General features: G+C 57.8%; 6 protein-coding genes across 8 annotated transcripts; 2 read left to right on the forward strand and 4 right to left on the reverse strand.

Annotated features, from left to right (window-relative positions):
* Positions 1 to 2083: 2083 nt before the first annotated feature.
* Positions 2084 to 3826, reverse strand: LMH87_003250 (uncharacterized protein; the record flags this gene model as incomplete). 2 transcript variants are annotated; one of them, XM_056203832.1, is made up of 3 exons in its annotated part: positions 2770 to 2815; positions 2874 to 3423; positions 3481 to 3826. In XM_056203832.1, 3 exons carry the CDS (start codon positions 3824 to 3826, stop codon positions 2770 to 2772), a joined length of 942 nt encoding a protein of 313 aa, XP_056048035.1. The 2 variants fall into 2 exon arrangements, with proteins under 2 accessions (XP_056048034.1, XP_056048035.1); XM_056203833.1 differs by having other exon boundaries at positions 2084 to 3826.
* Positions 3827 to 4956: 1130 nt separating this feature from the next.
* Positions 4957 to 5949, reverse strand: LMH87_003251 (uncharacterized protein; the record flags this gene model as incomplete). The annotated part of the gene is made up of 2 exons (XM_056203844.1): positions 4957 to 5618; positions 5676 to 5949. The coding sequence occupies 2 exons, from the start codon at positions 5947 to 5949 to the stop codon at positions 4957 to 4959; spliced, it is 936 nt and encodes a 311-aa protein (XP_056048036.1).
* A 3922-nt stretch (positions 5950 to 9871) lies between these two features.
* LMH87_003252 (uncharacterized protein) lies at positions 9872 to 11566 on the forward strand (the record flags this gene model as incomplete). Its single annotated transcript, XM_056203855.1, has 1 exon — positions 9872 to 11566. The coding sequence occupies one exon, from the start codon at positions 9872 to 9874 to the stop codon at positions 11564 to 11566; it is 1695 nt and encodes a 564-aa protein (XP_056048037.1).
* Positions 11567 to 11762: 196 nt separating this feature from the next.
* LMH87_003253 (uncharacterized protein) lies at positions 11763 to 12974 on the reverse strand (the record flags this gene model as incomplete). 2 transcript variants are annotated; one of them, XM_056203866.1, is made up of 2 exons in its annotated part: positions 11763 to 11984; positions 12048 to 12974. In XM_056203866.1, the coding sequence occupies 2 exons, from the start codon at positions 12972 to 12974 to the stop codon at positions 11763 to 11765; spliced, it is 1149 nt and encodes a 382-aa protein (XP_056048038.1). The 2 variants fall into 2 exon arrangements, with proteins under 2 accessions (XP_056048038.1, XP_056048039.1); XM_056203867.1 differs by having other exon boundaries at positions 11763 to 11987.
* Positions 12975 to 13526: 552 nt separating this feature from the next.
* On the forward strand, positions 13527 to 14803 carry LMH87_003254 (uncharacterized protein; the record flags this gene model as incomplete). The annotated part of the gene is made up of 2 exons (XM_056203879.1): positions 13527 to 13561; positions 13639 to 14803. 2 exons carry the CDS (start codon positions 13527 to 13529, stop codon positions 14801 to 14803), a joined length of 1200 nt encoding a protein of 399 aa, XP_056048040.1.
* A 532-nt stretch (positions 14804 to 15335) lies between these two features.
* LMH87_003255 (uncharacterized protein) lies at positions 15336 to 18505 on the reverse strand (the record flags this gene model as incomplete). Its single annotated transcript, XM_056203890.1, has 2 exons — positions 15336 to 18303; positions 18396 to 18505. 2 exons carry the CDS (start codon positions 18503 to 18505, stop codon positions 15336 to 15338), a joined length of 3078 nt encoding a protein of 1025 aa, XP_056048041.1.
* Between the last annotated feature and the right edge of the window lie 441 nt (positions 18506 to 18946).

The raw sequence follows: 18946 nt of genomic DNA on the forward strand, positions 1-18946 counted from the left end.
TTGTCGATCGAAGAAGATGAACAACAAAACGTGCCAAGCTGCCCATGCACGCTCAACTGAACCCTGTCAAAGTGTATATATCCGTAGTGGCAGCGGGTGTGTGGCAGGCCCCGTGGCTTTCCCGTTTTGGGGAACGAGGGCTGTGGTGATTGGTAAGACGCCAGAATGAGAGAACGGATATAGTTTTGACGTTTAATATCACACGGGCGGGAAGAAGACTCCACCAAGAGTGCTGCGGGCAGAGAGAGAGAGAGAGAGATAAACCAGAATCCACAAGTTTGTTCCTGACTGCTTCTCGACATCGAGTTGACCTTGGAAAGATTTCGCCTCCCAGGCAGAACCGCGCGGCATCTAGTGCCGATTTCTGCCAATTGTTCGTTTCCCTCTGTATCGGTAGCGGCGACGAGCCATGGAGAACAAGAATCAGAGCTAGCGATTCAGAGCAAAGAGGAAAGCGCCTAGCGGAGGGGGGACTACTGGTGCTAAATCTTCAAGTCCCCGGTCAAGCTCTGCCCTACCGTACCAGATGCCGGGGCTAATCAAGGGGAGGGGGGGTACACGCAAGTGAGCTCGAACGAACGCCCATGTAAGCAGCGAAAAAATTGGGACCATCAAGGCTCGAGCAATAAAACAGGTTGATTCGAGAAGAATGCTGGCGAGTCCACCTTTGTCTAGCCCACACTTGGTCTGCTAAACGATCCTTCGTTCTTGATGCCTGCCCTGTAATTACTGAGAAGACTAGTTGACCAGCGGCACTGGCCGACCCAACAAACTAGTTTCCACATGACTTCCATACAAACTTCTTTCGCCGTCGACCCCCCCCCCCCCCCAAACTTATTACCGACCCAGTCTGTATCTGCTGCTATCCCAGTCGATACGCCGGGGTTGTGACCAAATTAGAAATATGCATTTCCGTTGGAGACGGAAGGTGGGGGGGGCCTAGGCGGTTTGATTCTCCAAGCACTTGCCTATTCAACCTCGCCAATGCTCACGGCCCTGTGCAGTCTAAAAACAAAAGTCTTGGCACGGGAGTTGGTTTGGCTCCTCGGGGTGCCTTCGGCGGCACTTTGCTTCTGGGGGGCAATTTTGTCTGATTGCCTGCGCTCTTATTGGTTTCTCAGTCTCTTTGGCGGTCTCGCGTCGAGTCTCTTGCTCATCGGGGCCACAGAGGGGGAACCACAAGGCTAGGTTGATTGGAGCGTCTTGAGTCGTGCGAATTATTGCGCAACGTGTGATTTGATTGATCTTTTGGGAAATAAGCAGATGCTTCGGCAGTTCAAGAGTTGGGTTGTTACGGAAACCTGATTGAAATGTTTCCGAAGCTGACATGGTGCCGAGTTGTTGTAAAGTCGCCGTCGATCTGCGGCGACCTACCATGGTTGCTTGCTATGGTTGCTTTTCGAAAGGGACTACCTCCCAAACTTGTTGCGCATTCCAACTCTCATTTTTGCCCTACTGACAGTAAATACTGTAAACTACTATAAACTACTGTTAACTTTTGCACTAGTCTGTCTGAATGTGGTTAAACCAGCGCAAGGTAGTCTATGACAGACAGCCTTGTCCACCGACGAGGCCAGACTACAAAAGCCAAGTCCAGTGAACTCGGGCAGCACCAGTTTAATTGACACAATGTGGGAGCCTGCCAAGCAGTACTCGACTTGAAGTTCCTGCCCTTTGGGAGACTCTTTAAAGCCTGTGGGGATAGAATGGTTGTGGTATATGTAGGGACTTTAACCCGTGGGGAGCGCCGGTGTTGCATTCGCCTCAGCAAGACATCCTCGGCTCTCGAATCCGAGACAGTACCTTGCAAGGAAGGATCTGGTTGAGTGTATCACACCATTTGAGGCTGCTTTGAATGCGTTTGGGACATGAGTTCTAGTTTCTCATTAAGTCTGCCAGATCTCTGCAACCGCCGCGATCAGGCAAGTCGAGAGTGGCCCTTGGTACACCTAGCCTCAACAGCATGTTGACGAAGCACAACGCGAATAAAAGTGTTACTAGAACTTCATAATACAAAACTGCGCTCGAGAGCATGGTCAAATCATATTTATACGATCGGCGCAATGCCTCTATCTTGCATCATTCACCCACGTGCGCCACTCTTGCTCGAATCGTCTCCGCCGCGATATCCCAGACGAGCGTCTGATAGTTGCTTGCGCAACAGTTGTCTCGGACGGCGCGGCGCAAGCTCTACCAGCGTACGTGTTAACTCGCCGAGTTTCACACCGAGCGGCTTCTTCGTCGCATTGCTTGTGTCTACGCTTGCATCGCTCGTCTGATGCGGCAAAATGTCGTCAAAGGTTATGCTGTCTGTGCTGGTACCTCGCAGCAGCGGGGTACCATCTTCGCGGGACGAAGAACCGCCAAACAAGGAATCCGCGCTCTCTGCAAGCGACGGTCTAACCTCTTTGTCCGATGCGCGTTGCAGCAGCTCATTGTCGTCCAGGATCATGACAGCTGGGCTGGACTCTTGAGGCGTGGGTTTTCTCACCACGACGGTGGGAAGCTGGGAGGGAGTCCAAGTTGATTGTCTATCGTTGCTCCTCATGTCTTCTGCAGTTGTGCTTGACGCAGGGACTAGCGGCAGGTTGTCGCTCACAACAATGTTACCGGCATCGAGTCCGTCTAGCTGCAAAGCGCTCTGTACGGCAATGCACCCATCGTCGCAGAGAGATGGCGTGCTGTTCCCGAGCTGCACAGAAGTATCATCAGAGGCTACACAAGCTGTTCTGGTCTCCGGTGGCGTCGGTGCTCTTTCCGCGGGGACGGTCATCCCTTCCTGGAGAGGTTGGGTACTCTGGGCCGAGATGATCCTCTGTTCGGCACAAACATCGACTTTGTCGTGATTAGCAATATCATCCTTGTCAACGAACATCTCATATAGCTCGTCCCTCTCTTCAGAAGCTTCGACGGGTGGTGGCGTTATTGCTGCGGTGCCCAATAGACTCGACTGGTTCATCATGTGTGTCGCCCTCTTACTCTCAGCCGACGCCTCGTGATGATTCTCAGGCTTGTCCTGGCGCTCAAAGCAGGCCTTAGCATCGCGGCTCTTGTCCAGGGGGTCAGAATTATTGGCATGCATAGGGAGCTGCATCCCGGGGTCACAGTGCTGAATATCCTGCGAAAATACACTCTTGGCGGCAACAAGTTTGACAAGGGCAAGGGGACTACCCTGGTCAGCATCGACAGGCCCTGAGACGTCTTGACGCCCAAGCGTGATGGGTGATGCAGCCACTTCTAGAGCAACTAGGTTGTCTTTTTTCATAGCGATCGAGTCAGCCGCGTCAAACGCAGAGAGTTCTGGGTCAGCGATGGCGGGTGTGTACGCCATTGGCACAGGGATGATTTCAGCGGCCGCTGCGGCCGTATGACCTGCATCTGCCACCCATACTTCTGTACCAGCGACGAGTGGTACAGACACAGCTGGAGACGCTCGTGTGACTTCTTTCACGACGATTGAATCCGCCACGTCGGACGCACAAAGTGCTGCCTCGGTGGTGAAGGGAGCAGACGCCGTTGGCGCAGAGATGACTTCTGCTACTTTTTCGACCGCATGGACTGCATCTGCCGCACAGGTTTCTGATTCAGCGACGAGTGGTACAGCCATATCGGGAGCATCCACATAGTCTTCTTCGCTCGCGTCGTCATCATCCGCACTGAATGTCGCTGCGGTGATGAAGGCTGTAGACGCCGCTGGCGCAGAAACATCATCATCTCCCAACTCAGCGTCTGCAGCACAGGTGTCTGGCTCAGGAGTGGCCGACTCTTTATAAATGTCGTCTTCCACGAGAACAATGCTCCCATTGTCCGACTCGGCATCGCTCATGGTGTCACAGTCCCTTCGTTAGCTTCGAGGTGTTGGTAGGTTAGCGAAAAAGAGCCAGCCGAGGAGGAGAGAGGGGGAAAGGAGCAGGAGGGCAATAACTCGTCCCGTTTCCCCCGCCCCCTTCATCATCCAGCCTGATGCTAAATGCGTTCCTTTGCATTTTTGGCTAATGCAGTCCATCAGAGACATGCAGACGGGGCGGCCGTCGATGGGAACCGTCATTGGCTTGGCGGACAGCTGGTGGCTGCATCGCACCCTTGCTCTGCAACATGTTGGCCGTACAGATTACGGATGGGGGGACTCGAGGAGGAAAACGTGACTAGAGCTGCAGGGAATGACAAGACGCAACCAATGCAGCAAGACAGCCAACATTCCCCCGTGCGGGGTAGTTATTTGAGGAAGGATGCGGACCAGCGAGCAACGTGGCGGTGCTTGCAGATTTATTTTTGGCATGAATGCTGCTGAATATGCGTACGGAGAGTTAAAGACTAAGTTGAGCCGCTCGTTTCGTTACCATGTGACCCTGCCATGGATGCATGGATTCAACTCTGGAACCCGGGGTTTCGCAGATGATTCGTAGTACACGCGGCTGCTCGCTAGGCAATCGCTACGCGATCGCTTGCGCTTTTGTTTTATATCCAGGCAGCTGCCCTCAACAAAGCATTTTCGAGTAAAAAGCACATAAAACCGAGTTCAACAAGTCGTGTGTAGTCAAGGGAGAACAGTGTCCCCAAAATGTATTGATTGATGAGTTTGCTTAGCCGGAGCCAGCGTGTAACAAAGAAAAGCTCTCGCTCGCGGGGCTATAAATCAAAAACCGTACGCCGCAAAACCCACAAAAGAAATAATACATCCATCTTCGCCTGAGTGAGGGAACCTCAGCTCTTGATGTTTTCCCTCGGCGCATGTCTTCCCCGTAAATCTAAACCCAAAACGTGAAAAACGGGCAAGAAACAAACCTGCTTGCCGTCATATACGAATAAAACGCAGAAATCTAACCCACAGCACCGTCGAAACGACTTGCGTCCGGAGTGTCTGTAGCCAGGCGCCCTTCCAATGCATAAATGTCTTTCAAATGAGTCAAGTCGCTCCGGCGCAGGTGACTTGCTTGGCCTCTAGGTGCTATGCCGTCAAAAGGTTTCGACAGTAGCAGGGGCCGAAGTCATCTGCGTTCCGGAAACGATCCATATTACAACGACAACTGTTGAAAACAGCAGCGTGCGCATAAAAGTCCTGACTTGGACAGGACTATGCGGAACAATCTCGTCTTCGAATCTGGGTATCAATGATGATTGAAACGCGTTGATGTAGTCGATATCGCACTCCCTAATTTTTGGGGAGGCAAATGCCCTGTACTCATCCAAGGCCGGGTCAACTTCCCAACCGGCGACTCTGCGGGCGGCAGCAACAACACAGCCGGTGCGGTGCTTGCCGTGGTTGCAATGGATGAGGAGGGGATAGTTTCGCTTGTCGAGGGTAAGTTGAAGAATGGCGGCCATGGTATCAAGTGGGATGGCCTCCTTCTTGGTGCCCTTCATGTCAAACGTGACTTGGCGGATGCCGTTGATGTCGACAAAGGCTGACAGGTCATCCTCGAGCTCGTCTTTCTTGACCAGGGTGACAATGGTCTTGAGATTGAGCGTCTTGATGAAATCAAAATCGTGCTGCTTCGGGTAGCTGCTGCGATAGAAACCAGGGACAATGACGCCAAAGTTGAGAGGACGGCCTTCCAGGGGTACGACAGGATACTCGACCGACTGATGAATAGTAGGGAGTAGTGTCGGTACTTTGGCTGCTGGGGCCGCGTCAGAGGTGAGCAACTTTTGTAGCGGCATTGCTGGCTGCATACCTGACTTTTCAAGAACAGCAACATCTCTGGCACTACCGATGCCGCCTTGATAGCGCAGAGCAGCAACTGTGTCCTTGATGGGCGCGCCATTGCGCAGTCCTTCTTCCATCTCCGTAGCACACTGAAACAAGTCTTCTCTGAATGAACTCCGCGAACTCCGTCTGGACTGATATGAAGACCCAGAAGAGGACGAGGAGGACGCAGAGGAGGTGTAGCTTGATTCGTCAAAGAAGATGGCCTCTTCAGCGTATATCCGAGAATTACGCCTGGCCATGGTATTTTGCGACGGAGGGTCGTTGGGCGCGTCAGTCGCTGGCGAAAGTAGCGGGGCGACGCAAGTTGGATCGAAGGGGGATATGTTGGAAGAGGAAGTGCTGAAGAAGACGCCTCGAAAGCGTGTAGAGATGTGATGGTCGGTTGAGCGAGTGCAAGAGGAGCGCTGTTGGATGCAGTAGAGATCCAAGTCAGGGCCCGCGTGCAGTGGTAGCATGCAGCTACAGACGATTGAGACACATCTCGGAGGCGAGTTTGACAAAAGAGGGCATCTTGTCGAGTTATAAACGGGAGGCGGATAGTGGTAAATCGGATCGAGCGTCGCTCGGTGAGAGAGAATGGTTGACGCGGGATGTAGAAGCGAGAGAGGAGCGAGAGAGGCAAGGATGGGGTTTTAGATGGGCAGGGTTTTGGGACGGACGAGACGGGCGACGGGGCGCGCGACGAGGAGACTGGAGACTGGAGACTGGAGACTGGAGTACCTGGCCAGCGGGTTGGTCTGGTGGTGGTTTGGCTGAAATGGCAGACAAGTGTGAGGTACCTGCTACCTGGTTGAGGTGTGCCTGACAAACACTCACAAACAGGCAGAGTTTGGCGGAGAAGAAGAGGAAAAACCCTGTTTGCTTTAGCGTGCGACGGCGCTGTAGACGGGCGCTGGCAGACTGTGACGGTGGATGAGGCCGCTGTAATCCGCTCCAATGGCTCCAATTGCCCCAATGGCCCCTGTAGCTTGCACCTGGCAAGGGTACCGGCAAGGGGAAAGTGGCCCGTGGGCGAGCGCGTGGGAATGAATTTGTGGGTGGGGACCCTGGATCTGCTGCTCTGCCACTGGCACAAGTAGTAATCTGTATTCTGCAGCCATCGGCGACAAGTAGTGGGTACCTGTGTCTGTAGCAGGATTTGGTGGTGAAGGAGGTATCGTACCACTTTACGCGTTAGCAGGGAACAGTCATAGTGCCAGAAGCACTGTACTGAAGAAAAATGACAGTCTTGGCCGGACACCAGCTTTGTGATGCTACAACGATCAGAAATACGAAAAAGAAAGAAAGAAAGAACAAGGGACAGTAGAGGCACTGTCTAGAGAAGAATTTTCACATTTTCTACACATTTCGTTCGCGACGTAATTTTATACTCACCAGCTCTCCATGCATGTCGCCCTCGCTACGTGGTACAGCGCCCAAGTGCTCCAGCTCCAGTGCCCTGCCAACAATTAACAATTGTCTACCAAACTCTCCGCGCCAGCCTCTCGCCGCCTCCCCATCACCACCTCCCCGAACCCTGCTAGAGCCCTCCACATCATCTGCTTTGCGGATCTGCTCTCCTCATCCGGTCTGGCGTCATGCCCAAGCGAGCGTCAGGGCAGAGCGACCAAGGAAGTCCCGGAGCAGCCACAGCCTGGCCACTCAAACCAGGCCTGCGCCAGCCGACTGCCCAGGGTGCCTGCGGGCAGCCGTCTTTGATGATCAAGCCCATCGTCACCATGTCGACGACGCGCCCGCCTCGTAAGCAATGAACAGCCAGACACTAAAATTAGAGTCTGACAACCAGCAACTCTTAGAATTATCCAGCCTCTCTGTCGAGGCTTGAGTCACGACTTTGGCGTGTCATACGAACAGTGGTGTGGCGTGCTACGGGCGGCGCATGTCGAAGGGCCAAAAAAAAAGACTAAATTCTGCCTGGCTCCCTCAACCTTTCTTTCGGTTTGCCTAGGCTGGGAGGCTTGCCAGTCTGCTAACCTACCATTACGGATTTTCCCAGGCCCTGGTCCTGCCTTGCTAGGCTTGGTGCAACAACTCCCCCCACGGCCGGCCGCGTTGCATTGCAGCCATGCCATTCCCTTCTGCCTACCGAGTACTAGACGGAATGAGCCCGACAGCTGTCGTTGACCCTGCACTACTGGTCGTGGCACGCTGCACAATGTCTCCGTCGGGCAGAATCCCGGGGGATGCCTGTCTGTCTTGCCAGCAGTACAGCTGTCCGACAGTCACACAGACGCGTGGCTCTCTCAGAGCCCAATGTCAATCAATATGCATCAACGCCAGGCGATCTTCGCATCAAACCCTTTGGCTTTGTCTTCCAAGTCGTGGCCGCGCTAGTGCGCACACTCGCTGCTGATCTAGCGTCAATCTCGGGCACTCCAGTGCCACGACGCGACATGCCGAAGCAACAAGAAAAAAGCTTGCCAGCGCCCCATCGCCGCGGAAGAGAGCGCACTGTGCAGCTCTTGTCGAAATCCGCTAAATCCGTTGCCCACCAGGACGCCACTTGCACCTTATTACTGAGTACGCTTTCGTGTATTCATTTTCAGGCGCATCAGGCCATCTCCAGCCTGCTTGCCTGCCCCGTGGTTGGCACAATGACGCCCACACGCACCCACTGCGCTGTTTTCTATTATAATGCCAATTCTGCCGTTGCTCCGTCAGGCGTGGAGGACTGAACTCGCAAGGAAAAGGGGGAGAACAGAATAAGCCTTGCAAATGCAGACGCTCTCGTTGGCCGTCATGTCGCTTGGCCTGCTCGCAGCTCCAGTCGCTGTCGTGCACAGCAACATGCCTGCCAGACTCACACTATCGATTCAATCTTTAGTCCAGTCGCGCGACCTGCATCCACCGGTCTAGGCCTTTGTACCGTTCAACTAAATTATTAGGCGTCTGTGCCGCTGCAGCCTGCAGGAAAGTATTGCAAAGCGCAACATCGTAATTACGGACATCTCGGAGCTGGAACCGCCGGCGCTTTTTGGCCCCCAGCCTGCCCCAAGAATCAATGTGCGACCAGCTACGGATAACTTGCCATCGGTCTAGTGGTGACCTTTGGGGCTCCGTCGCTGCTGACTGGTCCCAGACAGCACATTCGATGGATCGGTAGGTTCCTACCAGTACTGCGTTGCGTATACCGACCATTGGAGGCCTGGCATGCCGTTCAAATCACCATGGCATCTTCCATTTGAAATCAACGCTGGGTTCAAATGATCAAGTCATTCCTTACGCTCTGACAAACCGTCTCACGCGACAGGCTGCCGCAAGCGGGATAGACGGCAGGTCGTCGCATCAAGCCACCCAGGCCATTCCGGAGTCTGCGCTACTCAAACCTAGCTCCTAAACTGCGCTGTGCCAACGTGCAGCGTGTCAATCATGTCCATCTTGTCTAACAATCAGGATGCCATTGCCTCTTTGGGCAATGCAAATCACTATTACATCCTTGACAGCAATTGAGACAAGCATAGGGCTTGATTTCTACTCGCGTGCGCTCTTCACGCGATGGCTTGCCCCATCTGTTGACCGAAGCGGCACAGGCCAGAGCTGGCCAGGATGGTGCTAAATTCGTCACCGAGGGCGGCCAAGTTCTCAGCAGGTCGAGTCTGCCAACTCAGCAGCCTATTTTCGGCCCCGGAACCCTTGATCGGTTGCTCCACGGTGTCTTCCTTGCCTCCACCAGTTACTTGACAGTTTGCTGAAGAAAGGCGAAAGTACTGCGACGTTGCCGCTGCCTCGGCGTGCCTTTTCCAGCTCCCCGGAGACTCCGGATTGGCCCCGGAACCCGGCACAACGGGATTCGGAGACGGCTGTCAACCTCCATTCAACCACTAGTTACATGTCAAAATGACAGCGTCACAGTCTATCCATATTTCCCAGATATAAGTCAACGAAGAAATAATTCCAGTCCTATGCGAAGGGCACAAAGGCAATAGCGAGCTATACCCGGACAATGAGGAGCCTTCTGTAGCACAGGCTCGAGCCATTCCTCTTTGAGCCCCTCTCCCATTTTTGGCTGTTGCATCTTCCGTCGGCTATCAACGTCCTGGCAATGCGCCGCCAAAGCCGGTGTGCATAGAAGAGTGGCCATTTTTCAAATAATCGGCGACGAAGCCTGTCTCAAATCGCAATTGCGCCACGAGCTCAATTTTTTTTTTTTGAGCCGGCGGTATGGCTGTCAACAATAAGAGCGCCTCCATGTTGGACCAGCTGCCAGGGGAGCTCCTCGACCTCGTGGCCGCCCAGCTCGACGCCCACGACCTGCGCAGTCTCGTGCTGACGGCGAAACAGTTTTCTGAATTGTACAATGAAGTACTGCTACAAAATGCCATGGACTATGACGGCAAGCCCATGACGTGGGCCGCGGTCAACGGCGACGTGGCTCTAGCCACACGCGTTCTGGACCTGGACGAGCGTCGTCGCGGCATGTCGGGCATCGCGTGGCACTGGACCAAGCGCTACGAGACCAGTCTGCTCAAGGCTGCCGACGAGGGCGAGGCCAACATTATTGCGCTCTTGCTGCAGCGGCTGCCCGACCTGGACCTCAACCGCAACGAGGGGCCGTACCGGCGATCGGCTCTATGGAGCGCTGGCCTCCGCGGGCATGTCTCCGCGCTGCGCGTGCTGCTGGAAAGCGGCCGCATCAATGCAGACAAGACAGACTATCTTGGACAGACGGCGCTACGCATGGCCGTTGAGTGCCATCGTCCCGATGCCGTGCGCGTGCTGCTCGAGCTGGGCGCTGATCCGCGCGTCGCCGACGTCGACGGCGCCACGCCCGCCATGGCCGCTGCGGCGCAGGGGCACACTGATATTCTGGACATCTTTGCCGCGCACGATCGAGACCTTGTCCTCATGGGCGATGAGCGTGGTTTCACGCCGCTGCTGGCTGCGGTCACGAGGGGCTGCGTCGAAGCGGTACAGGCCCTCGCTGGACACGGCGCAGATCTCTGCACGCCATGGGAAGGCCAGACGCCGCTGGAGCACGCCATCACTAGAGAAGCGGCGAAACTCGTCAAATGTCTACTTGAGCAACCCGCCGTGGCCCAGGAAGTGAATGCCCCCCGCTCTGACGGCACGACGTTGCTCATTGCGGCTATCCAGCGCGGCTCCAAGCCGACGACGATCCGTGCGCTGCTGCTCGGCGGTGCAGACCCTAACTTGCGCAGCAGCACTGGAGCGTCACCGATGACGTATGCCCTGCGCGCCATGGCATGGTCTCTCACGGATCGTGACATCGATATCCGTGAACCTACCACGGCGAGAGAGCTCCTGCTCGCCGGCGCGGACCCGAACCGCCGCGAGCGGCCGCCGGACCTGCACAATACGCACCAGGCCGGCTCGCCGCTTGCGGAGATAGCGGCCAAGGGCCACTGGCAGTTGGTCGACTACCTGATAAGCCTCGGGAACAACCTGGTGGACTGGCACGCAGGCGTGCACACGGACACGGCACCGCTGGCGTGCGCCACGCGCAACGGCCACCTCAAGGTTGTGCAGAGCCTGGTGGACAAGGCCGGTTTGAGCCCCAACATCGTGTATGCCCTGGACGAGAGCCAGCTAGGGGACGTGACGCGGGACCACGAAAGGCGCATCAAGACGCGGGCGTGCGGGCCGGCGGCGTTCATCGCCCTGGACCGAGGCGATGTCTCCACGGTGCGCTGGCTGCTGGGCTCGGGGACGGTGGATCTGGCGGCGCGGAATGCGCACGGCAGGACGCTGCTGCACGAGGCGCTGCTGTTGCGAGGGCGGCCGTGGGACCAGAAAGACATGCTGGATGCGCTGCGCGAGGTGGGTTGCGTGCCGACTGCGATGGAGCTGATGATCTTGGGAGACGTTGCAGGGGAAATGGATGAAGACACAGATTGAGCAAAGGTGCTGGAGACAAAGTGCTTGATTTGGATGTGCTAACGAGTAAATGCTGTGACGTCTGCTCCTCTGGAGACTGCTGCGCGATGCGAATGATGATACATAACGATACATGATGATTAATATACAACGGGCACCATGACCAACACCACACGGGTGGGAAATGGGGATAGACCTCTGGTGACGGCGTAGATGCTCACGGTTTTGTAAAGGCCGTGCCGAGAATGCCATTCAGCCAGTCTCCGATATGACGGGCCTGTTGGCTCGCGACGCCGGCGTCGGCCAGCTGCGCGGACCAGTCGCGAATGTTGTACATGGTGGCGCCGACGAGCGAGGACAGGTCCTTCCGAGCGCCCTTGTTGTTTTCAACATGGAAGCGCTCAACGATGCCCTGCTTTGCTTCGAAATGGATGCGTTCCTGCTTGTTTTCCTTGGTCAGCATTGGTGCGCAAAGCCGAAGAAGCCGCTACTGCAAACAGACCTCGAATGGCAATTTTGGCCGCGGCCGCGGGTCCTCTTCTGTCGGATGCGTGCAAAACGCAAACCGCGGCGTCTGGCCGTAGAGCCAGTCCCGCGCGCGCATCTCCTCGTAGCCCTGGCGGATCCGGTCCACGGCCATGGCGGGCGCATCGTCGACGACGGCGCGCACGTCGGACGGCCCGTACATGGCCTCGAATTCGCGCACGACAGCGTCCTGGAACGCCGCGACGTCGAGATCGAGGTTGCGCACGGGGCTGCGCACGCTGTCCACGCCGCGGGCCTTGATGAAGCCCTCGGCCGGCGAGCGCAGCAGGCTCGATATCGCGCCGAGGTTGGGGCTGCGCAGGAGGCACGTGCCGTGGTGCAGCGACCGCAGCCGGGTGAGCTTGTACGCGGAGCCCGACACCTTGTACGTGCCGACGCGGTCGGGCGGCGGGGTGTCAATCACAATGTCGTGGCGCTCGTTGACGCGCGTCGTCGGGCGGCCGAGGCGGCGCAGCGCGCGGACGACCATCTCCGCGTGCTTGTTGCGGTCAAAGGCCGCCGAGGGGCAGATGACGCTAAAGTTGACGTTGCCCTCGTCGTGGAAGACGGTGCCGCCGCCGGAGCGGCGCCGCACGAGCCGGATCGGTGTGGTGGCGAGGCGCGCGAGGTTGGTCTCGATCCACGGGTTCTGGTTGCGCCCAAAGACGACGCAGGGCGCGTTGGCGTAGAGCATGAGCACGGTGGCGTCGGCGGGCGCGGTCTGCAAAAGGTGGTGCTCGACGGAGAGGTTGAGCAGCGGGTCGCGCGAGCGGGAGAGGTAGATTTGCGTCTTGCTGGCCGGGTCGGCGGCGGCGGCGGTCGAGAAGTGGTGGTGGTGTCGAGGGCGGCGGGATAGGAGAGAGAAGAGCTGCCGCGGCAGTGGAGAGGCCCTGGGCGCCATCATAGACGAGGTGTAAGGATGGTTGATGTCGGATATGTGTTATTGGTGATGCATGGTGCGGAGGTTGGTGCAATTGGCGCGCAAGTGGCTTCGCTGTGGTGTTGGTGAGTGATGATGGGAGCTTGGTTGGAGCTTTGGGGTTTGCGGCAGACCAGGGTCTGAGGCTGTATCCGCATCGGGGCTGGAAATGGTACGTACCGATCGATTCCTGCAGCCTGGCTCAAGCAACAACCGCACAAAGCATAGAAACGGAAGTAAAAACAATTACTATGATTTTTTGTTAAGAGCGAGTTGTTTCATTGCAGGTTTGAGAATAAATCCATATATATAACTCAAACTTGTACATAGCTATAGCTGTGGCCAGGATACACACTTGTCGGTGCTGTTGGACCCCTCCCCCGCCAAAAAAAAAAATCATTCAGCCCACCCGACGTCGGACGACAGCCGAGTCAGCCCAAGCTCTACTCCAAAACCTGCCGCTGAATCTGTTCAACCCCGAGTTCAACTCTCCTTTCCCCCTCACATCACATTCCCAACGCGAATCGACCATACACCATGTCGACCTTTGGAAGCCATTTCCGCGTGACGACGTGAGTACATCTTCCAAAAAGCTCATCTCGCCAATCCATCCCCTCAATACTAATCCTTTCTTGCTTGACCCCCCCAGCGCCGGCGAGTCCCACGGCAAGTCCGTGTCGTGCATCATCGACAACTGCCCGCCGGGCCTGGCCCTCACCGAGGCCGACATCCAGCCGCAGCTCAACCGCCGCCGCCCGGGCCAGTCGGCCATCACGACGCCGCGCAACGAAAAGGACCAGGTGACGATCCACTCGGGCACCGAGTTTGGCCGCACGCTCGGCACGCCTATCCTGCTCACCGTGCCCAACGAGGACCAACGCCCGCACGACTACGGCTCCAAGACCATCGACCTCTACCCGCGGCCCTCGCACGCCGACTGGACCTACCTCGAAAAGTACGGCATCAAGGCGAGCTCCGGCGGGGGCCGCTCCTCGGCGCGCGAGACGATTGCGCGCGTCGCCGCCGGCGCCGTCGCCGAGAAGTGGCTGCGCGAGACGTACGGGGTCGAAATCGTCGCGTTCGTGTCGTCGGTCGGCAGCATCAAGCTCTTTGCCGACGCAGAGGCCATGAGCGCCGACCCCAAGTTTCAGCGCATGGCCGAGACGCTCACGCGCGAGCAGGTCGACGGCTTCCTGCCCGTGCGGTGCCCGGACGCGGAGGCGTCGGCGCGCATGGAGGCGCGCGTCGCGGAGCTGCGCGACGCGCACGACAGCACCGGCGGCACCGTGACGTGCATCATCCGCAACGCGCCGTCGGGGCTCGGCGAGCCCGCGTTTGACAAGATGGAGGCGCTGCTCGGCCGCGCCATGATGTCCATCCCGGCCGTCAAGGGCTTCGAGGTCGGCTCCGGCTTCCTCGGCGCCGAGATGAAGGGCAGCGAGCACAACGACCCCTTTGTCGTGCCGCCCACCGCCGCCAGCAACCCCGCGTCCGTCCACGGCATCCCCAGGTCCCGCCTGCACACCAGCACCAACCACTCGGGCGGCATCCAGGGCGGCATCTCCAACGGCATGCCCATCTTCTTCCGCGTCGCGTTCAAGCCCCCCGCCACCATCAGCCAGAACCAGACCACGGCGCTGTACGACGCCACGGGCGCCGGCGTGCTCGCCGCAAAGGGCCGCCACGACCCCTGCGTCGTGCCCCGCGCCGTGCCCATTGTCGAGGGCATGGCGGCGCTGGCCGTGGCTGATGCCGTCATGGCGCAGCACGCGCGCCTGGTGGGCAGGCAAATGGCCTCGACGCCTGCCAGCTAGAGCTTTGGGACTAAAGACATGAAAGAAACCTGCCGGGTGGACGTCGACGATGCCTGATCTGTGGCGTCATGAATCTTGCGTATGAATTCACGATATTGGATGCAAAAAGAGAATACAACGGAAAATGATAAAAAAAGTACATGGTTATTTCCTAGCGAAAGGGTGTTTATTTACTGCATATAGACATGAACAAAAAGACGCCATCAATGTATTGTATGGTCCTGATTAAAAAAAAGTATTCCATTTCTTCGTCATCCAAGTAGAAACCACCCTTTGCAGCAAAGTAAACATATGCAGAAAAGTACATGGTAAGAAGATGAAAACTCCAGATGCGCCATACTGTGACATGATGTGAAAATGGCCATATATATATCCCTTTACGCTTTCGCTTCCAACACCAATGACAGAGAAACCAAGAAAGAAAAAAATAATAATAAGAGTCCAAATATACATCGCTTGCTGCTTTGCAATGCCAAGGAGAAGAAAAAAAAAAAAAAAAAAAAAAAGAAAACAAAAGTCAAAGATCGTCCTGTTAGCTTCCGTGGTTATGCATCTCTGGGCTCTCAAACAAGCCCAGCATGTCCGTCGTCAGGTCCAGCCACGAGCCGTTCATCAGGTCCTGCTGCAGGCCGAGCTCCTCGACGTTGATGTCCTGGCTGTTAAACGTGATGCCGTCCATCTGGCCCATCATCGGCCCGCCGCCCCACGTGCCAAATTGCTGGTGCTGCTGCTGCGTCATGCTGCTGTACATGTTGCTTGACGACCGGCTGCCGTCGACTGCGGCGGCGGCGGGCGGCGAGACGCTGTACCCGCCGGGTACGGCGGCTGTCTCGTACGGGTTCGAGTGCTGGCTCGTGGGCGTGTATGTCGGGTGCGGCGGTGCGAAAATCTTGCTCTCGTCGTTGATGCCGCCGTCGAAGCGCAGACCGTTGGGCGCCAGTCTGCTGCCGCCGCCTTGATGAGGTGAGTGCCGCAGTGCAGAGAGGTTTGGCTGCGGGACCGCCGGTGGGAACATGGTGCTCGTCTGCGTCGGGCGGATCGGATCGTAAATCATGTTGCCGGGAGGCGTGCTGCCCTCCTCGCGCGAGACTGCCGGCGGCGGCGGTCTGGACGCGGATGACGGTGCCCGAGAGGGGCCACCAGTGATTTGGAGACCCCCGCCGCTGCTGTGGACGGCCTGGTACATGGCCGTAAAGTTGGAGTTGGGCGAGTTGGCCGTGCCGGAGAAGCTCCATGCAAACGCGCCAGGTGGGATCGGCGAGCCCTGGTTGTTAAGGCGGCTGAGCTGGTCGCCAATGCTGGCCTGTAGCGGCGGCGGCAGCATGAGCGACTTGGTGCTCTCGTACTCTTCCGTCGTATACGTCTCGACATCGCGCGTGCCCTTGGACTTTTGATCCAGCGCCGTCAAGATATATTTGATGCCGCCCCAGTAGCCGTTAATCTCCTGCAGGGAGTTGTAACAGCGCTGATAGTTTTGCGTGGCGGCCGAGGCGAGCAGCGAGTGGCGGGATGATCGGCCACGGGCGGCGGTGGCGGCGGAAGCAGCAGCACTTTTTCGGTCTGCCGCAGACGGCGGCGGAGACGGTTCACGCGAGGGGCCCTCGGAGGCGTTGGCGCTCGACTCCATAAGAAACGCACCGGCGGCAATGTAGATTGGCTGGCTGGTAAACGGGTTGCCGATGAAGCTCTTGGGGTCGATGAGGTCCGCAAAGGAGAGAATGTCGCAGATGGTCTTGGCGCTGCTCATGCTCAGCTCGCGGCTGTCGGGCAGCAGCTGGAGCTCACTCCGCAGCTCGCCAAAGGCCATGAGCACCGTGGGCTGGTGCAGGTTGATGAAGAGCGCGTGGAACCAGAGGTGCAGCAGGATGAAGATGTTGCCCTGGCCGTCCCGGAGGTAGTGCTTGAAGTTGTTGACGTTGAACTGCAGACGGTGGCCCCAGTTCTTGTACAGCCGCGTGAGCTGGCGCTCCATCTCGTTGAGCTTGCTCCAGCGGTCCTGTGTCAGGTCCTCGACGTGGTGGATGTTGTTGAGCACGTCAGACACGCGGCCGTAGAGGTGCACGATTTGCACGAGCACGGGGAACAGCGTTGGCCAGCCCGTGTTGGGATCGTTGCTGGCTTCGGGAAATGGCAGCTCAAAGTCATCGTCGCGTAGCGTGACGGGACGACCTGTGCCGGATGAGATGATGCGGTCTAGGACAAAGACGGCCCAGAACGTGTCGATGCGCTCTTGCTCTAGCTCCCGCTGCCCCGTCTCGCTGAGGTCTCCATCGTCGCGGCGACGGTCCTCTGGGCTCTCCGAGTCGTTGGTCCCGCGACTGCGCTGCTGCGTGTTCCAGGGATCCTTTTCGCCCTGGTATTTGATGCCGACGCGCTTCTGCAGGCCCAGGTCCAGCGCCATGCGAATGGCCAGACCAAGGTACATCCACAGAGCGCTGTCCTGGTTGGCGCCGAAGCCCTCGTAGGCCATGAGAAGACAGGCTTGGACGGCCTCGACGCTGGGGCAGGCAAAGGTGTCGACGGTGGCCTGCTTAGCGCGCTGCGCAAACACGTGGCCGCGCTCCGTCCGGGGCATCTTGTCGTTGCCGCCGGTGAGCGAGGGCGAGTCGGAGAACCGGGCGGCCAGCGCGCATATCGAGTCGACAAGGATGGGCTCGACCCTCTTCTCGCGGATATGGCGGAGGGCCTTTTCCTTCTTCAGGAACGGGAAGTTGCAGCCGACATGCGTAAAGAATATTTCGACGAGGTGGATGAGCAGGGGATGGACGGGTCCGGGGGCGCTGGGGTCGTACAAGGGCAAGTCGTCGAGGGCATCGCTGTTGCCGGCCGAGCTGGCGGCAAAGACGGCGCTGTTGGTGGACAGAGGCGACGTGCCGGGATGGGAGCCGCCGCCCGAGGCGGACAGTCGACGATCACGCACCGAAACGACCATTTGCTTGAAGCCAGGGACGATGGCAGTGGGGCCAAAGTAGCGAAAGTAGGGTATGCGGTTGCTGGCATTCTGCGCGCGACGGAGAGCCGTCGGTGAGTCGGCCAGATCGTCTGTCGAGGCCGTCGGCGGCGGATGACTTGAAGTTATCGACGGCGAGGGCTCGAGGCCCGTCGGCGTGGCCTGGGCGAGGGAGGGAGGCGTGGCCATGATAGTCGTGGCATGAGGGGGCGCGGTCAAGTGTTGCTGGGCCGGGGATTGACGAGATCTTGCGTCGACGTGGGCGAGGGTGGTGCTGTCGCGGTCGCCGGCATCGCGGTCCGTTTTCTGGTAGGGCCGCCCGGGTTCGGCGCCGGCTGGGGGATCAGGACGAGAGTGATGAGCGGTCGAGGAAGACGCCACGGCCGCTGTTTCATGCTCGTGGTCGTCGGCGGGCTGGTCGCCGGCGTCGGGGCCGTCGCGCTTCGTCTCTTCGGGGTAACCCAGGCACTTGTGGCCGTTTTTGGAGCAAGTCGAGCATGTCGGGCGTTCGCCGTCGCAGCGCGTTTTGCGGCGTCTACATGTGAGGCATCTGCGGGCGTCGGATTACATGTCAGCAAGCTTTGTCTCTGTTTGAGGCTCTGCACACAGTCACCCAGATCAAAGGAGAAATAAAAGACATACGCGGCGTTGATCCTGCGGCGCTTGGAGGGCGGCTGGCCTTGGTTGTGGACGAAGCGAATCTGCTTCGGGGCGGCGGCGGAAGAGTCCGACTTGCCAAAGGTCACATTCATGGCTTGACCATGGCTATGCGAGCGGATGCGGGCGACGAGTTAATGGTGATTGCAGAGCGAGGGGCAGAGAAGGAGGGCCGGTCGTTCGTGGCAAGGGAGCGGGTGGGTATGGGGGTGTCACGATGCGTTGGCGGCGGTGTTGTTGGTAGCTCGTGGCAAGTCGTGTGCGGTCAGAAGTCGAGCAAAAACCTCAAAAGACGCGGCTGCGAAAAAGGATGTAGGATTAGAGAGCTGCTTCTTGCAAGAAGATGGTCTGCATGGCTCGGGTGTGGGAAGGGACGAAAGATCGTGAGGTGGATGATCAGAGGAAGAGGCTAGCTAGCTGGGCGGCTGTTCCGTTTGGCGAAGCGGTCGTCACGCAGCGAGTGGCGCTCCTCGCAGTTGTCAGCTGGAGAAGGCGGGCGAGCGGCACGATCGAGAATTTGTGGGGGGCAGGCGACG

This window comes from Akanthomyces muscarius, chromosome 2 (assembly GCF_028009165.1).
Source record: "Akanthomyces muscarius strain Ve6 chromosome 2, whole genome shotgun sequence".
NCBI lineage: Eukaryota > Fungi > Ascomycota > Sordariomycetes > Hypocreales > Cordycipitaceae > Akanthomyces > Akanthomyces muscarius.